The 19,579-nt window shown below is 40.4% G+C and overlaps 1 protein-coding gene across 1 annotated transcript in view; it reads right to left on the bottom strand.

Annotated features, from left to right (window-relative positions):
* Window positions 1–19,579, bottom strand: part of CDH2 (cadherin 2) — a 248,192-nt gene that overhangs the window by 201,742 nt on the left and 26,871 nt on the right. Inside the window, exon 2 of the mRNA XM_019986910.2 lies at window positions 14,882–14,993. Within this exon, the coding sequence (XP_019842469.2) occupies window positions 14,882–14,993 (112 nt within the window). The remainder of the gene's footprint in view (window positions 1–14,881; window positions 14,994–19,579) is intronic.

Raw genomic sequence — 19,579 nt, 5'->3', positions numbered from 1 at the left:
TCATTATTGGACTCCCCAAGTGGCACTAGTGGTAAGGATTCCACCTGCCAATGCAGGAGACCTGAGTTCGATCCCTGGGTCAGGAAGATCCCCTGGAGAAGGAAATGGCAACCCACTTCAGTATTCTTGCCTGAAATTGCCATGGGCAGAGGAGCCTGCAGTTCAGAGTGCCTCAAAGAATTGGACATGACTGAGCATCACATATCATTATAGAACCTTGGAAACTTTTGCTTTTATACAGTCTTCTGATGCTGTCTAGAGCTCTCACACATTAGATCTTCACTTCAGAGCAAGTACTCTGGGAAAACAAAAGATTCATCAATTTCTGTCCAATGAGCTGCATCTGGCAAAACCAAGATGGGGCTTTATGTGGGCTACCTACATCTTCTCTCATCTTCCACAACAATGAATTTCTATTTCTTAAGTAGAAAATATTCCGGGGCATACAGTATGCTGGGTAGTGATCTGTGGTCATTTTGGAAAAGAAAGGTTGAGACAATGGACCCTGTGCACCTTGACTGCCAACAAGGACTTTAAAACCCCAGGCAAGTAAGGTATTCTGGCACACGCAGGGGGAGGTGAGAGAACTGAAGGGGCACGGAATGTTCCACCTGAAGCAGCCTTTCTGGGCAGCACTGCTCTCATGAGCCGGAGAGGAAGGACTCTGTGCAAGGGACAGAAATCAGAAGACAGTGTGCAGACTACCTCCAGCCACTCATTACTCTTACAAGTGAGTCACCTCAGCTTTGTGAACTCAGTTTCATTACACGAACATAGAAACGCTTCCCTTCCGCACCCCCAGATGCATCCCATCTTAGCTGTCCCTTGGAATTTTGGGCCATCAATATAATGTTTATGAAATTTCTCAGCAAGTATAACATGTTTTATGCAAATGTAAAAAGCAAAGGCATCACTCTGCTGACAAAGGCCCATATTAGTCAAGGCTATGGTCTTTCCAGTTGCCGTGTACGGATGTGAGAGCTGGACCATAAAAAAGCAGAGCGCTGAAGGATCGATGCTTTCAAACTGCAGTTCTGGAGAAGACTCATGAGAGTCCCTTGGAAAGCAAGGAAATTAAACCAGACAAATCTTAAAGGAAATCAACCCTGAATACTCTTTGGAAGGACTGACGCTGAAGCTCCAATTCTCTCGCCACCTGATGCGAAGAGCTGACTCATAGGAAAAGACCTTGATGCTGGGAAGGATTGAGGGCAGGAGGAGAAGGAGGTGACAGAGGATGAGATGGTTGGATTTCATCACCAATTCAATGGACAGAGACAGTCCATGGGGTCTCGAAGAGTCGGACATGACTTGGCGACTGAACAACAAAAAAACACTTATAAATAAACAATCTGAATATCGAAGGTAAAGTGATTCTTATACATTTCAACACAGTCTCGCCCAAATGTGCATATTGCAACCACCAGACATTATATATCGATAATGAGCAAGACAAAGGATGTATCCTATTCTTAATTGCTTAGCTTATTTAAATGGTTGCCTGGAAAATAATAAATTATGATTTATGGGTTAAGTCATTAGGACACTTAAATATCAAACTACTAAGCTTCTGAGAATGTGGCACTAATAGGGATTGAGAGTTCACGCCATCTACTAATTTGCTAATCGCTAGTAAAGTGACAATACCATACTGGGGCTTCATCAGTTTGAGTAGTCAGTGTGAGATTACTTCATAAGGGAACATTTTCCTACAATATAAACGCAACAAGATGCTTTAATAAATGTCTTCTACATTGACAGAACAGATGACAAGTCAACAAAAGACACCATAGCGAATCAAAGTGACTGAGCTGAAGGAATAATTACATATATGCATAATGTGAAAATCTGCAGGATTTAATTTCACAAAGGAATCAGCAGAACAAATATTCAGCTCTGTCAAATTTCTGCTCTAGTCATTCCATGAAGGTGGCCCCTTATTTTTGTCCTTTAAAACTACATAGAAATGCTCCAAAGAAACATTTACAATTTAAATAATTGCTAGAAATGGGGACTGTTTTCCCCACTACCATAAGTAATAAGTGTGAGCTGGGCTCTGGTATATTCCAAAGTAATGCAGACAGACTTCCTTAGCCAGGAAAGAAAACAAATATTTGCTGAAAACATGTTAGGAACACAAATACTCCCCAAGCTCTGAAAATTTCCACATCAACACTCTGTTAAATTTGTAATACCTGTTAATCTGAGAATATTTAATTTACATAGAAATTCTGAAATAAAAGACAAAAGTAAAAGAACTTGCCCTTATTTGTTGGGCTTGAAAATACCATTCAATGCACAGCTCAATAAGGTCAAGGGCAGATGAGAAAGGAGAACTTCGAGGAGGTCAACTGATACCAGAGGAAGATCAAACATAGCCTACTGGGTGCTTCCCCTCAGACAGAAATACCCTTGGTTAGACTACAACATTAGCCAGTGAATGAAGGGGCCAGGACAAGAGATTTCAACCCTAGAATTAGAACTTACAGATCATTTCCTGTGATGAAGTTTTTTGTTTTTTTTTTTTATTCTATCAGATAAGTGAAGAGCCTTGTTCTCCAAGTATTAGCACTTTTTTAGAACTTAATAGTCTCCTCATCTGAGCATCTGATAAACTAAATATTCAGATGTTCAAAAATTAACAAGAATATAATGATAGTGGACACAGATATGTTCCAAGTGTTAACACAAACAAAGGTTTCATCAACATCTATTTTAGAAGTTGATCCAAATCTGTTCCAAAGACAGAAAGTGGGCTTCTATGTAAAAAAAGCACTAGAGAAGAGGCAAGGTACACCCTCCAAAATATAACACCTCTAAAACCATCTGATCTATGTTTCTGTCATGTAAATACACACTAAGGACCGACTGTGGAAGTCAGGCAGAGACTACCTTTATTGGAGTCACCTGGAGTCCATCTGTAAAAACTTGAATGTCTGAAAACTAATCATATTGTTTTTTTTTAAAGAAATAGAACATTGGCAGAGTAATCTCCTGTACTTTTTAACACAGACACTAGAAACAAAAGTTTGGAGAAGGCAATGGCACCCCACTCCAGTACCCGTGTCTGGAAAATCCCATGGACGGAGGAATCTGGAAGGCTGCAGTCCATGGGATCGCTGAGGGTCAGACATGACTGAGCGACTTCACTTTCATTTTTCACTTTCATGCATTGGAGAAGGAAATGGCAACCCACTCCAGTGTTCTGGAGAATCCCAGGGACAGAGGAGCCTGGTAGGCTGCCATCTATGGGGTGGCACAGAGTCGGACACGACTGAAGCGACTTAGCAGCAGGAGCAGCAGAAACAAAAGTTACACTCAAAAGAATAAGAGCATATGAAGAGTGCAGAGCCATGGAACAGTCAACTTAGGAGGTTGTGCAATTAAAATCGGATGAATTTGTACGTTACAGGGACACTTCCTCATAGACTGGGAACCTTACAGGGAGGAGAAACCACCTCCATCGCAAAGACTGACTGGCCCCTAGAGTGAGGCCCAAAGGAGGCACCAGTCAGTTCAGTCGCTCAGTCGTGTCTGACCCTGCGACCCCATGAACCACAGCACACCGGCCCTCCCTGTCCATCAGTTCAGTCCTCAGTCGTGTCTGACTCTGTGACCCCATGAACCACAGCACACCGCCCTCCCTGTCCATCACCAACTTCCGGAGTCCACCCAAACCCACATCCATCGAGTTGATGATGCCATCCAACCATCTCATCCTCTGTTGTCCCCTTCTCCTCCTGCCCTCAATCTTTCCCAGCATCAGGGTCTTTTCCAATGAGTCAGCTCTTTGCATCAGGTGGCCAAAGAACTGGAGTTTCAGCCTCAACATCAGTCCTTCCAATGAAGGACAAAGGAGGCATGGCCCAGTACAGACACCCGTCTTCAAAAGTGGCTGGCATTCTCAATTCCACTCTTAAAACAACAGGGTATGATGATGTTTCCATTTGGGAGAAAAAAGCGTAAAAGTCATGTTACCCCCCAAATTACAGCAAACGAAAGCATCCACAGAAGGAACCACACTGTAGAAAGAAAAACAGTCCACACTGAAGAAAGAAAAATAATAGAATGAGGTGTCAGTGACTTTGCCCTAAGCAAACCCTCACCAGGGTACCCTACAAAAGATTCAACAAAGAATAATTAAAACAAGCAAACTTGAGAATCCTGAGAGACAGGGTTCAAAACACAGAGTTACCAAAGTCCAAAAAAACTAATAAACAAACAAAAAAACAGTGTTCACATCTCCAAATGCAATAAAAGGTTCATTTCTGTTCTATCAATTTAGGGGATAATCATCTACTCAGATTGAAGTCCTCAAGATGAGGACTTACTATAACAACTATAGATGTGCTTTAATAAGATATGTGCCTTCTTAAAAATAGATGATTTCTATTTTCTGTTAAAATGAATGAAATTCATTTTTCAGCAGGAATGTCAAACAGTAATAATTGGGGTAATCTAAATCCCCTGTTATTTATACCTACACATGTTTGCAAGGGATCACAATAAACTGCGGAAAATTCTAAAAGAGATGAAAATGCCAGATCACATGACCTGCCTCTTGAGAAATCTGTATGCAGGTCAGGAAGCAACAGTTAGAACTGGACATGGAACAACAGACTGGTTCCAAATAGGAAAAGGAGTACGTCAAGGCTGTATACTGTCACCCTGCTTATTTAACTTCTACACAGAGTACATCATGAGAAATGCTGGGCTGGATGAAGCACAAGCTGGAATCAAGATTGCCAGAAGAAATATCAATAACCTCAGATATGCAGATGACACCATCCTTATGGCAGAAAGTGAAGAAGAACTAAAGAGCCTCTTGATGAAAGTGAAAGAAGAGAATGAAAAAGTTGGCTTAAAGCTCAACATTCAGAAAAATAAGATCATGGCATCCAGTCCCATCACTTCATGGCAAATAGATGGAGAAACAGTGGAAACAGTGACAGACTTTATTTTTCTGGGCTCCAAATTCACTGCAGATGAAATTAAAAGACGCTTCCTCCTTGGAAGGAAAGTTATGACCAACCTAGATAGCATATTCAAAAGCAGAGACATAACTTTGCCAACAAAGGTCCATCTAGTCAAGGCTATGGTTTTTCCAGTAGTTATGTATGGATGTGAGAGTTGGACCATAAAGAAAGCTGAGCGCAAAAGAATTGATGCATTTGAACTGTGGTGTTGGAGAAGACTCTTGAGAGTCCCTTGGACTGCAAGGAGATCCAACCAGTCCATCCTTAAGGAGATCAGTCCTGGGTGTTCATTGGAAGGACTGATGTTGAAGCTGAAACTCCAATACTTTGGGCCACCTGATGCGAAGAGCTTACTCATTTGAAAAGACCCTGATGCTGGGAAAGACTGAAGGCAGGAGGAAAAGGGGATGACAGAGGATGAGATGGTTGGATGGCATCACCGACTCAATGGAGTTGAGTTTGAGTAAACTCTGGGAGTTGGTGATGGACAGGGAGGCCTGGCGTGCTGTAGTCCACGGGGTTGTGAAGAGTCGGACACAACTGAGTGACTGAACTTAACTGAACTGAATGTCTGCAATGGGTCTTTTCTCCATTGCCTGACATGGAGAAATCCTATTTTAAGAAAACCAAAGAACATGAATTGAAATAAAATCTTAACATTGTCTCAAAGTTGCTATAGGCTGAAACTCATCAACCACTTTTTGATCATTTAAGAATTTAAAGAATTTGTGTGTGTGTGTGTGTGCATCTGTGTGTCTACACATTTGTGTATGTTGTTTACTCCACTGATTTGGGAGCTATTGTCATCTACAACTTACAGATGTTGTCATATGCCCCTCTGTTCAAATGAGGAGTTATAACAAATACTGGCATTGATTCCTGGGGCTTCTATGTGTCTAGGTTGCCAGTTGGGGTCTCCAGATGGTATTGATGTTAGGGCCTTTTTGCTAAAAAAAAAAAAAAAAAGAAAGAAAAAAAATCTATTTACAGGTCTAACGTGTGAGTTCAAAAATCATTTTTTTAAGTGCAAGATGGTAAGCAGTTCATCTGAAAAACACCCACGAGTTTTTGTTAACCACAGCCCTATTAACAAGAGCCAACAGGATGATGGAGTGGTGCCCTATGCCAAGTCCACCCTGGGCTGCAGTAGTGCAGCATCTCAGCCAAAGGCAAGAAGGATGGCTCGACAGCACAGGCAGGACTCAGAGGCTGTGCGTTCGGTTGTGGAGGGAAGCTCACTTTCCTCTGGTTGAAAGGGAAGGGTGAACCAGAATGTTCAAACCCCACTGAAGAAATGGTCTGATGTGCAGCCTGCGGCAGAGATTTCAGGAGCCGAGGTGATGATGCTCAAGTATTTGAAGGATCTCTCAAGGTAAGTTTCCACTGCAAGGAGTTTGCCCGTCTTGCTGACCAGCATTGCCCTGTTCCTTGAAAAAGACTGGCATGTGATGAACGAGCAAAAATACTTGTCGAATGAAAAATGACGCACTCGCTGCTCCGTGCGGTGCCAAATGACGAAATAGGCACCAGCGGGTAAAGATTTTAGGAACATATGCTTCGGTTCAACTTTTTCAGAAATCGCTTTTTAACAGTGAGAGCTCTTCGGTGACGGAGCACACTCTGTAAAGGAATGGTCTCCTCCTCCTGGGGGGAGGAGACGAGCAGTGGTATTCTCGCAGAAACTGGATAACCATCTGTCAAGGATGCTCCAGTGATGAAAACCCTGTTTACATCATCGAACACCACAAGGGTTTCATTTTTATCCTAGCTGCCATTTCTGAAGAGCAAACCTTCTGCTGACATAAAATCATCAAGCTGAAAGGAAGGATTTTTAAAACCTTTTCAGGAGTGACTCAACAAAAAGTGCGAGAGTGGTTCCCAAATGTAGGTACATAAGAACATCTGTGCGGCTCGTCTTAAGGACAGATTTCTGAGTCCCACGTGATCTCATTTCTCTAGTCCACTCCAGGATATTGTCCTAATAATTGTCTCCTCTCTTCTGCACCATCACTTTTCCCTTCCCTACTGGAGTCTTTGCCATCAACATGCAACCATGTTGCATGGGATGCTACTCCCCCATCCTTAAAAATAATCCTCATTTTTATTTTAAATTTTTAATTGGAGAATAATTGCTCCACAGTATTGCGTTGGTTTCTGCCATACATCAACATGAGTCAGCCATAGGTGACCATATGCCCTCTCCCTCGTGAGCACCCCTCCCAACTCCTACCCAGTCCCACCCCTCTAGGTAGTCACAGAGCACCTGATTTGAGCTCCCTGAGTCACACAAGTAAATTTCCACTGGCTATCTATTTAATTTTTTAATTTATTTATTTTTTAATTGAAGGATAACTGCTTTATAGAATTTTGTTGGTTTCTGTCAAGTTAGCTATCTATTTTATATATGGTAATTTATATGTTTTCATGTTACTCTTTCAATTTGTCCCAACCTTTCCTTCCCCCACTGTGGCCACAAGTCTGTTCTCCATTTCTGCCCTACCAAAAAAACAAAACACCATCCTCGGTTGAATCTGCTTCCCTCTCAATTGCCACTCAATTTCTTTTCGTCTTTCGAAAGGAAAACTCAATCTGTGGCCAGCTTCCCACCTCCACATAACTATAGAACACACCAGAATCAAACTCACCCAGTTACCATTATGCTGTGAAATCCATGGTGAATTCTCAGTCCTCATCTGAGCTGACCCTTCAGTGGCATTGGGTACAGACGGTCACTCCCTCCTTTGAAATACAACTTAATTTGCCTTTGAAGGTACCAGATCCTACTGATTTTCTCCTAACTCTCTCTGGTCACTCATTCTCAGTCTTCATTACCTCTCTGTCTTTTGAATCGTATCTTTAAGATAAGAAATCATAGGGGACTTCCCTGGTGGTCCAGGGTTAAGAATCCTCCTTCCAATGCAGGGGACTCAGGTTTGATTCCTAGTCAGGGAACTAAGCACTCACATGCTGCAAGGCAACCGAGCCCATATGCCGCAACGAAGACCCAGCACAGCCAATTTTTCTTTTTTTTTTAAAGTAACAAATCAAAACTGTAAAGGGATGAGAAAGCTCCTGTATAAAATGTTAACAGCCATGTATCCCCAACATCTGAGACCCTAATCAAAAACTATCTAAATATTTTCCAGGAAATGCCCACTATCATGTTGATAAAGGCATAAAACCTTTTTAAAAAGCTTCCTTTATTGAAGTAGAGTTGATTAACAACATTGTGTTAATTTCTACTTTACAGTGTTCAGTTATACACATATACACATCTATACAGACACTCAATCATGCTCTTTTCCATGATGGTTTATCACTGGATATTGAATACAGTTCCCTGTGCTACACAGTGGGACCTTGTTTACCTCCATTCCGCCTCTTAATCCCGACTTCCTAATTCCGGAGTGCTCCATACGAAAGCATTTCTTTCTTTGGTCTCTTCCTCACACTGGGTGAAAATCCTCTTAGTGATTTCACCCTGGCTCATGACTGTCCTTCATACACTTAGAAGTACCCACACTGCAGCCCAGACCATTCCACTAAACCCCAAACCTATACCAAAATGTCTTTATCCATCTTTGACATTCATCTCCACACACGCAAACCAACTCCTGATCATTCCCATCACAGTGACTAACAGCCTTCCCAGGATTTGGACCAAATATCACAGAGTCATCCTTGACCCCTCTTTTCTCACACCATCCATCCAATCCATCAAACTCTGCCAGCTCGACTGCCAAAATATATCCCGAGAATAAAGTTGGGCTTCCATCTCCTGCTACATACAAAAATTAAAATGGGTCAGTGACCTAAATAGAACTAAAATCATAAAATATCTTAGAAGAAAACATAGGAATAAATCTTTATGACCTTGAATTTTGCAACAGTTTCTTAGATGTGACACCAAAAGCAAGAGCAACAAGAGGAAAAACAGGTAAGTTGTATGTCGTTAAAGTCAAAAACTTTTGTGCATAAAAGGACATTATCAAGAAATTGAAAAGACAGCCTAAAGAATGGGAGAAATATTTACAAATCATCTAGTTGATAAAGATCTAGTATCCAGAATATATATAAAAAAACTTTTAAAATGAAAACCAAATAATTAAAATATGGGCAAAGGACCTGAACAGACATTTCTTCAAAGAAGATACACAGATGTCACACAGCCTTTGCATGTGCAGTTCGCTGTTAATCTGCATGTTCCTCTCTCAGTTATCTATAGCACTTGCACCACATGCAGTATCAATTCTTACTCAAATGTCTCCCATACAATGATACTCCCCTGACCATCCTATTTCAGCAAAACCACACATTCTTCCTATTTCCCTTCTCTGTCTTATTCTTCTCCATAGCATCTAACATAAAGTAAATCTTATTTATTGTGTTTATTTTCTACTCTCCACCAGAGGCTTCCTATATAGCCTAAAAGGACAGACAGAAAGGGGCCCTCAGATCTTAGGAGGGCAGATTTTAAACCATTCAGTGCCTGCTTGTTAACACGTTTTCATAGGTGAAGTGTGACTTTCTTCAACACAGTTCTGGTTGCTATTTTGTGAGACAGCAGACCTCGGCTACTCCAAATTACTGAAGGATATAAATAACTGCAAAGGACTTAAAATAAAGAAGTGACCACCCAAACTGGCTTATCTTGGTTTACAGGACTGCATTAAGAAACCTAGACCTAAAACACATTGCATCAAAAGGGATATAAAAGCATGCCAAGTATTAAAGTCTAAATGGTTATGATGAAAACAAGGATGAAATTTCCTAGTTCTTATGTTGATATTACTATACACCTAATGGCTCTTAAAAAATAACTAACACAAGGTATTAAAAATACAAGCTCTCCACCCCGGAGAATCTACATGGCTGTATTTCATTTGTAACTCCTAAGAGCCAATCATCAATATCCAAGAGAACCATCTCGAAACTTAATGCCTTTTCTCACAATTGGAAATCAGTGGCTCAAATGATAAAGAATCTGCCTGCAATACAGAAGACCCGGGTTCAGTCCCTGGGTTGGAAGGTCCCCTGGAGAAGGGAATAACAACCCACTTCCTATTCTTGCCTGGAGAATCCCAGGGACAGAGGAGCCTGGTGGGCTACAGTCCATGGTGTTGCAAAGAGTCAGACACAACTGAGTGACTAACACACACACACAAAGTTAGCAAAAGGCTGTATAAACAAGTTGCTTCTAACCCTACCTTTTAAATATCTTAAGACATTTACACAAAACAATTAAAAAAAAAAGATCTATCAAAATAAAAAATGCAAATTAAAACAAAAGCCAAGGTTTCCTAACATATTAGTACAAGCCTGGAACAGAGAAGACCTGCTTAAGATATAGATGGCTCCCAAATTCAGTAATGCATATCATACTTGAGCAGTCAGGTTATTTTTAGAAAAAGTAGTGCATAGTGTATAGTTCTACTAAATAATAAAAATGATTTCTGTACTGTTGTCTGAAGATACCATATGAGAGCTTTCTCCCAGAGTGTTAATGCAGAGAGGAGCCTCAATCAGTAAGTAAACTAATCTAAATCAAATTCCATCTAGTTGAAAATAGTCATCATGGGCTGCCCAGAGTTGGTGAGTCTGAATGCATTACTGAAGAGCTTCTTGGTAATTGCAGGTTGCTATTTATGTTGACCAGAGTTGGAGGAGTTTACTTAAGCGAGATGTCTAAGCATACAGACCACCAGTGCAAAACATACAGGAAAATCACTCATAACATCCACACTAAAAACAGCCTAGACGCTCTCTGTGATGCTGCAGCGTGGTTGTTATTTCCTAGTGTCAGATGCACTGCTGGTGACAGAATGAAAATTTATGATTTCAGTTATTTTATTTTCAAGTAATGTGCTACCACAAGAGATTCTTTCTAGTTCAGTGGAGTGTAAGTTAAATATTTGAGACTAAATATTATTTTCAAAAGCCCTAAATTTCTGCTTGTAAATAGGTATGCACAAAAAATACTCATGGTGACAATCATCAGGAGATATTTTTTAATCACAGGGGGACCCCATGGACTGTAGCCTGCCAGGCTCCTCTGACCACGGAATTCTTTAGCCAAGAATACTGGAGTGGATAGCCATTCCCTTCTCCAGGGGATCTTTCCGACTCAGGGATAGAACCCAGGTCTTCTGCACTGCAGAAGCCACCAGGGAAGCCCTGCCTTAGACTCACCAATTCCCAAATGTGTCTAATAACACAAAAGCCATGGTGCCAAGTGGGAAATAAAGACCAGTTCTCAGACTTATCACAAGACACATGGACAGGTAGGCTAACTCATGTTCTTCCCTGTGTTACTCCATAATGGTTTTTTTTTTTTTTTTTCTTTAATCATCGTCATTAGCATCATCACTAAATTAAGTATCAGAAACATGAGTTCTAATTCCAAATCTGTAGCTAACAATCTAAAGCACCGTATAATCATGGGAAAAGCCTGAGCTCCAATTTGCTTATCTGTAAACTGAGGGGATTGGCAAGAAATGCTTTTAAAACAGAATAGAAAAATAGCAAAGTAAAAATGATGACCTAAACGTATTAAAATTGATCCTAACTTACAAAAGGCAAACCCAGAGGATACCACAGGATAAAAAAAGGAATGTTTTTCATCTCAGGGGAAGTAGGAAAATGAAAAACACTGTAAAATTCAGTGGTTATGAGGATGGAGTAAAGAACAAACATACTTTTAGCCATGAAGAGAATTCTACAAAAATGTGAAAAAAAAAAAAAAAGTCCATTACCTTTGGCCTAGGAATTTTACTTTTGAACACAAATCCCAAAGAAAATATCCGTAAAGAAAAATCAAAGTTCGCTAAAAACGAATCTCCATAGCAGCACAATATGTGTAAGAGAAAAATTGGAAGCAACCTGTAAGTGCAAAAATAGAGGCACAGTTAAGAAAAATCTGGTTTTGCTAACGAAATGGAACAGAGGCCTGGATAGCCACTTTTTTTAAAGCACTGAACTTTTTTTTTTCAAAAGAGTGGAAATATTTGACATGATATAATAGGAAATGTGAAGGTTGATCACAAAATACCTCTGCCCTCTTTATGATCTTACCAAAAACTCACTGATGAAAACCAGAAGAGAAATTGGAGGCATGGAACTAGCTCACTGGGTCCATTCTTTCTATGAAATTCATTACAACAGCAGAAAATAGAAGGGGCGGGTGGGGAGAAAAGAATTCTCTTTAGACAAGAGTCCAGCTTTTCTAACATGCCTCTAACATCTTCTCTCTCCCTCTAATGCTTCATGTTTTTCAAGCACTTTCAAAAAAGATTGTGACTTCACTGTTTGAAGAAGAATCAGCATTCATGGCACTTACACACTTGAAAGTTAAACTTTTGTACAAGGTCTAGTGCACCAGGAATCGACTCTACAAAACCATTCTATACCTGTGTTTGGACAACGGCCCTCCTCTCCCCAGAAGTCATCAGGGGGAAATGAAAGGAAGCATCAAGGGTTAGGAGTTACAATTTCAACAGGCTTTTAGACTATAACCTCAATAAGGGAGAAACCCGCCACAAGGCAAATGCCTTGGAAAACCGTTGCGTATTTCTTATGCACAATTACTTGTTTCCTTGAACACTATAAATCACTAAACCACGGCCAAAGTCATCACTCTTAGCCCAGCAACAGATTACTCTCAGCTTTATAATATACATGGTGAGTGCACTTAGCACAGAACATAGAATTCATGAACGTAATTATGACTTGGTATTTACTTGGGTTAAGTGTACACAGCCACCTTTGGATTATCATGTCACTATAAACTCCAAAAAGGTATTAATAGAAACTTTTTTTTTTTTTTTAAAAAGGAGAATTCTTCTCAGTAATGATTCTCCCAAATACATATAACTGGTGACAACACTCTTGTAGAAAGGAATGGTGATGTTTCACAAAAATCTTCCTCCTTCTAAAAGAATAGTTTTTTCTATGAGCCAATATTATATCAGAACCTTATGTCTGAAGTATTAAGATGCTGGTGATGTTAACATATTTTATGAATGATAAAGGAAAAAAGTAATGATGTGTCAGAAGAGAAACAGCTTTATTAGAAAGGCTAAAAGATCAAAATGGTAACTACTAGGTATACCAAACGCAGAGAAATTCTACCAGAGACTGTCATGTCATAGACTTCCCCCAGCGGCTGCTAGGGCACAGAGTCAAAAGTATTCTCAATCTTTTATACTGACAACTCTAGAAAGTCCCAAGTTTCTAGGTTATACTAAAATGATACTGGTAATCAGTTATGCCCACTTTCATCACCAGCATGATCCAATAATTTAAAAACAGGCTTTCATTTTCAAAATTATTCAGCATAACAGCATATTTCACCTTAAATCAATGGCTTCCAGAGACAGACCATATGTTTATTCTTAACCAGCAAATTTCAATGAACTTTTAGAAGAAGGAACTAGGAGAAGGAACTATCCAATTAAGAATGAATCTCAAAAGTAAAATGTAAAAATGCAAACAATTCCAGTGAAATTTTTGATCTGGAGAAATTACTTTCTAGGATTTATCAAAATATTTTTCAGCATTCAAATACTACTTAAGATCACATAGGTAGGTCCTAAGATGCCACGTAATAATTTACAGATTTGAAGATGACAAATGTGCAGAACTCTGAGACTTGTATTAAATTTTTTAAAAAATCTACACACTTTGATTTGAATTAAACCTCTATTGCATCAACCATTAGCTACTAGGTGATATAGCAATTCAGCATTGAGACAGACTGATTTAATATTTACTCATTAAAATATCATGTGATGAGAAAGGGACAGGAGGATGTCTTAAAAATAACTTCAGAAAGATCACATATGTGTGAGCAAATCACAATCAGAACAGAAATGAAAATAAAAGGATAACTGGCAACAAGGAACTTCAGTAGCTAAGGGGCTATTTACATTTCAAAGTCCTCTGTCTATGGTATTCTTAGGTATGATACCACAAAGGTCTGTCAGAGCGACAGAGTCTTCAATTAAGGCTGTGTGCTACAGGCCTGTGTCAATTAATTAGTTGAGGTTCCACAGATTTTCTGAAAGTGGCTATCTAAAACAGCCTCAGATATATGCACGATTTGTGGGGAATTAGAATTTAAATACAACTTATTAATGAATTCTTCCTGCTTTCCCATTTCTATGACATTTTGTGTAATGATAAATAAGTCCATGAAAATATGGCTAACCAAAATTTTATTTGCTTTCAATTAGAGGTAACAGAAGGGGCTTTCAATTTCGTTTTTGATTTCAACTTTTACTTAGATTTTATCTACACTTATTGGCAAGAATTTTCATATGATATCCATCAATATAATGAATCTGATCCATAGTTAGATAGGAGATGAGTCTATATTGGAAATTCACATGTATTACAACTAAATTAGCTATCCAGTAATTTCTATAAACAATGGTATAATAAAAATACAAATTTCATGCTTTTGCCTTGAGATTTTACCTGCTAAATCTGCTCATTATAATTTTGCTAAATGTTAGTTTTGACATGTCTTAGCAATTCTTTGATTCGAAACACTAAGCAGACGATAGCTGTAAATAATGTTTAAATCAGCAGAATCAGATATTCGGTAAATATGATCTTCTACCAGAAGTAAAATGTAGGCAGAAAATTGTAAAAATTAACTGTGTGATGGTTTCCACCATAAATGAAAAATGGAAGAGGTTTTCAGGAGATCAGGAGCCTTCTAGTTGTGTACATAAGAGATTTATGAGCTCTTCTGTAATCCTAAAATAAAGTCCCTACAGTCTCATTATAGGGACTGTGAAAAATTCATACTTGTACAGTGGAGATCATTTAGAAACTTTTTAACAGTGAATGGTATTTCAAGAGCATTGGAGCTGAGTGTACAAATGTATCTTTTGAGGTCATACCATTGAGAAGGGGCTGTCCTTCCAGCACATCCCGGGACAAGACTGCACTGTACACATCTTCAGGAAATCCAGTCTTGCATAACGAAATCTCCCCAGAAGCCTCCACGGAAGCCTGCAACACAAGGAAAAAAATGTGTGCCGTGATCGCCACCTCCTTCAACGGAGAAACATCCCACTTGGCATGAAGCCTCGCTTTTCCCACTATTTTGTACAAATAACCCCTTTGTTTTCGGAGTGGTTACAATTAGAATGTAGAGGGCAAAGGGTTAATCTTTTTGATAACTGGAGTAGAAGAAACAACTCCCACTTGTCTTAAACAGCACAATCGAAATAATGCACATTCCAGGATCTTCTCAGGACTGAACATTTCCATTAAAATGGTCATTGTGAATAAAAAACTCTCAACTGAGGCCGAGGGGGAAGAAGTAGGGGTGAGGAGACAGCCAGGAGTTTTGAGGCTCCATATATCACCATCATTAACTCAACTTTTCAAGAAAAATGTACACATTCCAGCATATTGATCTGTATGCTGCTACTGCTGCTAAGTCGCTTCAGTCGTGTCCGACTCTGTGCGACCCCACAGACGGCAGCCCTCCAGGCTCCCCCGTCCCTGGGATTCTCCAGGCAAGAACACTGGAGTGGGTTGCCATTTCCTTCTCCAATGCATGAAAGTGAAAAGTAAGGGAAGTCGCCCAATCGTGCCCAACTCTTAGCGACCCCATGGACTGCAGCCCACCAGGCTCCTCCGTCCATGGGACTTTCCAGGCAAGAGTACCAGAGTGGGGTGCCATTGCCTTCTCCGATTGATTTGTATATTCCCATCTAATTCTTTATGAAGTTTGTTTCAATATGTTCCTGAACTAAAAAACTGAAATGCTGATATATTTACTGCAGGGTACAGAGTGTTTTATACCACGTAAAAGCAATCAATTGAAAGTATATATTTCTCTAGACTCACAGACATAGAAAGAAAACAAACACGGTTACCAAAGGGGAAAGGCAGGGGAGGGATAAATTAGGAATTTGAGATTAACAGATACCCACTATTATATATAAAACAGAGAAACAAGAAGGACCTACTGTAAACACAGGGAACTATATTCAATATCTTCTATTAACCTACAATAGGCTTCCCTGGTGGCTCAGATGGTAAAGAATCTGCCTGAAATGCAGGAGACCCAGGTTCAATCTCTGGGTTGGGACGATCCCCTGGAGAAGGGAATGGCAACCCACTCAGTATTCTTGCCTGGAGTATCCTCATGGACAGAGAAGCCTGGCAGGCTACAGTCCAAAGGGTCATGAAGAGTTGGACACGACTGAGTGACTATCAATTTCAATAACCTAAAATGGAACAGAATTTGAAAAAGAATATATAAACTGAATCACTTGGCTGTACAGCTGAAACTAACACAACATTGTAAATCAACTAACCTTCAGTTAAAAAAGGAAAGTGTATTTTTCTCTAATTTGAGGGCAAGGACACATTAAAAATGTAAATAAAGATTAATACAATTATGTTTCCTTTTTATACTTAAAAATTAGAAAGTTGCTATCTCTTGCCATCTTCCTTCTCATCACACATACTCAGTGGGCTTAAAAGTCAATCATACCAAGTGCTATCCACCTACCCCTTTGAGTTAATTTCCTCACTACTTCCCTTTCTTTCCTACTTCCTACTGACATCATCACAGGATGATTAAGCCTCAGTAGAACTCAGGCATCATTTACATTAATTACAAAAATCTTTGGGAGGTGGGAGGGAGGTTCAAGAGGGAGGGGGCCTATATATACCTATGGCTGATTCATGTTGATGTATGGCAGAAGTCAACACAATATTGTAAAGCAATTATCCTTCATTTAAAAGTAAATAAATTGTTTAAAATAACCTTCACCCAGCCCTGATGGCAATCCAAATACAGGAGGAAGAGAGTGGACAGAAGCTGCCTGAGGGAGCAGCTTAATTTCAAAGTTAAGGAGGGGGCGTAAATTTCAAAAGTGGCAGGGCCAGCCTTGTGAACAGTCTGCACTGTGGAGAAGAACCAGAAATTGGGAGGAAGGAGAAAGGGAGACCCCAGAGATAGACCTCAAAGCAACTGTTTGAAGGAAGCCATACAGCGCAGATTCACAAGGGAAGGACTTCCTGGGTGATGCATGGGAAGTGTCGCAGACACTAAAGTTGCAAGAATCCAAACTGATCTAAAATGTAAACAGTTCTTTTCAGATCTGAGAAAAACAAGAAAAAAAGAACATGGGCTTTTCTAATCTCTCAGAATCTAACTTAAAATTGTATTAGGAGCAACAGTGAGATATTAGATCAGACCCACCAAAGTAACAAAAATTATTAAGTCTGTTATGGGCAAGAAAAGATTGTCTCAAATCAAGGGTACAGAGCAATCAAACCCTTCACTGAGGTATCAGTGAATGTGACTACAGTCACCATGGAACATTCTAGTAAAGATAATAGTAGACATATCCTGCAGGTATATTCTTGGGAAAGTCTTCCATGAGTGCTCTAGTCAACATGTGTAGGATTGTCCACTTCAGCACAGTCGTAACTGCAAGAGCTAGAAACTATCTCAACGCCCATCAATAGGAGAAGTGGGCCAAAAGATTTTCACTTCGTCAAGGCAGAAATAGCATTAAAAATGTAAGAACTGGAGCTACATTTATCCACAAGGTTCCACTGCAAAACAGATACTCAGTTACTTTAACTTCCATGTAAGGTTAAGAGAGAAATTTAACTATAAATCAACCTAGGAATGACTATTATCTTTAGTGAGTTCAGAAATCTATTTACAAAACTTTCCAAAATCAGATTGGTACCAAGATACACTGCAGTCTAAATCTTTAGAAACTAAAAGTAAAAATCCAAAGCATGATTGATGACAGTTTTTATATATAAGGTTTACATTCAAAAGGTAATGTAATACATATGTAGCAAGAATATAAAAATATACAAGGTACTGATAAGCACCAAATTTAGGAGAGTGGCTATCCCAGGGAAAATGAGTGAGAAAAAGCACCAGAAAGAATCCTACAGGCAGCTTTGATTTTATTTGTTGTAATTCATTTCTTTCCAACAGAATCTAAAGCAAACAGGGTGAAACGTGAAGGTGCGCACGGGCACAGAATAATACGTATGCATCACCTCCTATATACCCTGCCTGCTCTGCGTATTTCAGAATGAGGAAGAGATAGTATCTAGGGCTCTCTGATCAGTAAGAACTTGGGCTTTCAACAGCCATCAAGTTTGGGACACTGGGTGATATTTTGCTATTTGCCAGCTGCAGATATCCAACCATTCATCCTGGGCCTGACACAGAGTAAGCACTACTAGTTAGCTTTTCTTTAGGCTAACTATAACAAATAAAGAGAAGTCCCAAGTTCACCACAGCAATTGGACCAATGTGTTGTAAGCCTGTGTCCCAGTGATAGGTTAGGGGCCAGGGACCTCTTGATCTCCAGCCTTTCTGCTACAGAGGGGGGCCAGGGCGGGAATCCAACCCCAGGAGGTGGATGATAACAGAGGGGAGAACAGGACAGAAGTAAACAAGGGTCACACTCCATCCTGGGGGGTGGGGTCAGGGCAGCATGAGGTTTTCTAGGTGAACTCTCAGAGGTCAATGAAATCTACAGACTAGAGGAAGTCTGTCATCTCTTATTTAACTCCACTCCGAGTGTCTTATTTTCCAATGGACCTGCCCCAAGTGCATGTGTGCTCAGTCAGTTGTGTCCGACTCTGTGACCCCAGGAACTGCAGCCCTCCAGGCTCCTCTGTCCGTGGGATTTTCCAGGCAAGAATAATGGAGTGGGTTGCCATTTCCTCCTCCAGGAGATCTTCCCGACCCAGGCACTGAACCTGCCTCTCCTATTTCTCCTGCATTGGCAGGCAGATTCTTTACCACTGAGCCACTTGGGAAGCCCTCTGAGTGCTAAGTTGCTACAGTGTGTCTGACTCTGTGCAACCCTACAGACTGTAGCCTGGCAGGTTCCTCTGCCCATGGGAGGAACAAGAAAAATGGAGTGGGTTGCCCTTTCCTTTTCAGGGGATCTTCCTGACGCAGGGATTGAATCCTCGTCTCTTGCCTCTCCTGCATTGGCAGGCGGGTTCTTTACCAGCTGAGCCAGCGCCAGGCTTCTGGAAAGGGCCGGAGAGTAAATATTTGAGGCTTTTCAGGCTACAGAGTCTCTATGGCTCTGCTGTCATAGTGCAAAACTGGGTAAATGAATAAATGTGGCTCTGGTCATTTAAATAGAACTTCATTCATGGACACCAATATTGAAATTTCATGTAATTCTCAAGTGTCAAAAAGTAGTATTCTCTTCATGATTTTTTAAAAAGCATTTTAAAACTTTAAAAAGATTCTTGGCCCCAAATCCGGCATCGAGACTCAAGTTTATGGATCCCTAGACCAGAAAGCTTGGAGAAGGCAATGGCACCCCACTCTAGTACTCTTGCCTGGAAAATCCCATGGATGGAGGAGCCTGGTAGGCTGCAGTCCATGGGGTCGCTGAGAGTCGGACACGACTGAGCGACTTCACTTTCACTTTCATGCACTGGAGAAGGAAATGGCAACGCACTCCAGTGTTCTTGCCTGGAGAATCCCAGGGATGGGGGAGCCTGGTAGGCTGCCGTCTATGGGGTCTCACAGAGTCGGACAGGACTGAAGCGACTTAGCAGCAGCAGCAGCAGACCAG

The sequence above is a fragment of the Bos indicus genome, chromosome 24, assembly GCF_029378745.1.
Source record: "Bos indicus isolate NIAB-ARS_2022 breed Sahiwal x Tharparkar chromosome 24, NIAB-ARS_B.indTharparkar_mat_pri_1.0, whole genome shotgun sequence".
NCBI lineage: Eukaryota > Metazoa > Chordata > Mammalia > Artiodactyla > Bovidae > Bos > Bos indicus.
Note: the sequence above shows the minus strand (reverse complement) of the source record. Positions and strands in the feature narration are given on the sequence as shown.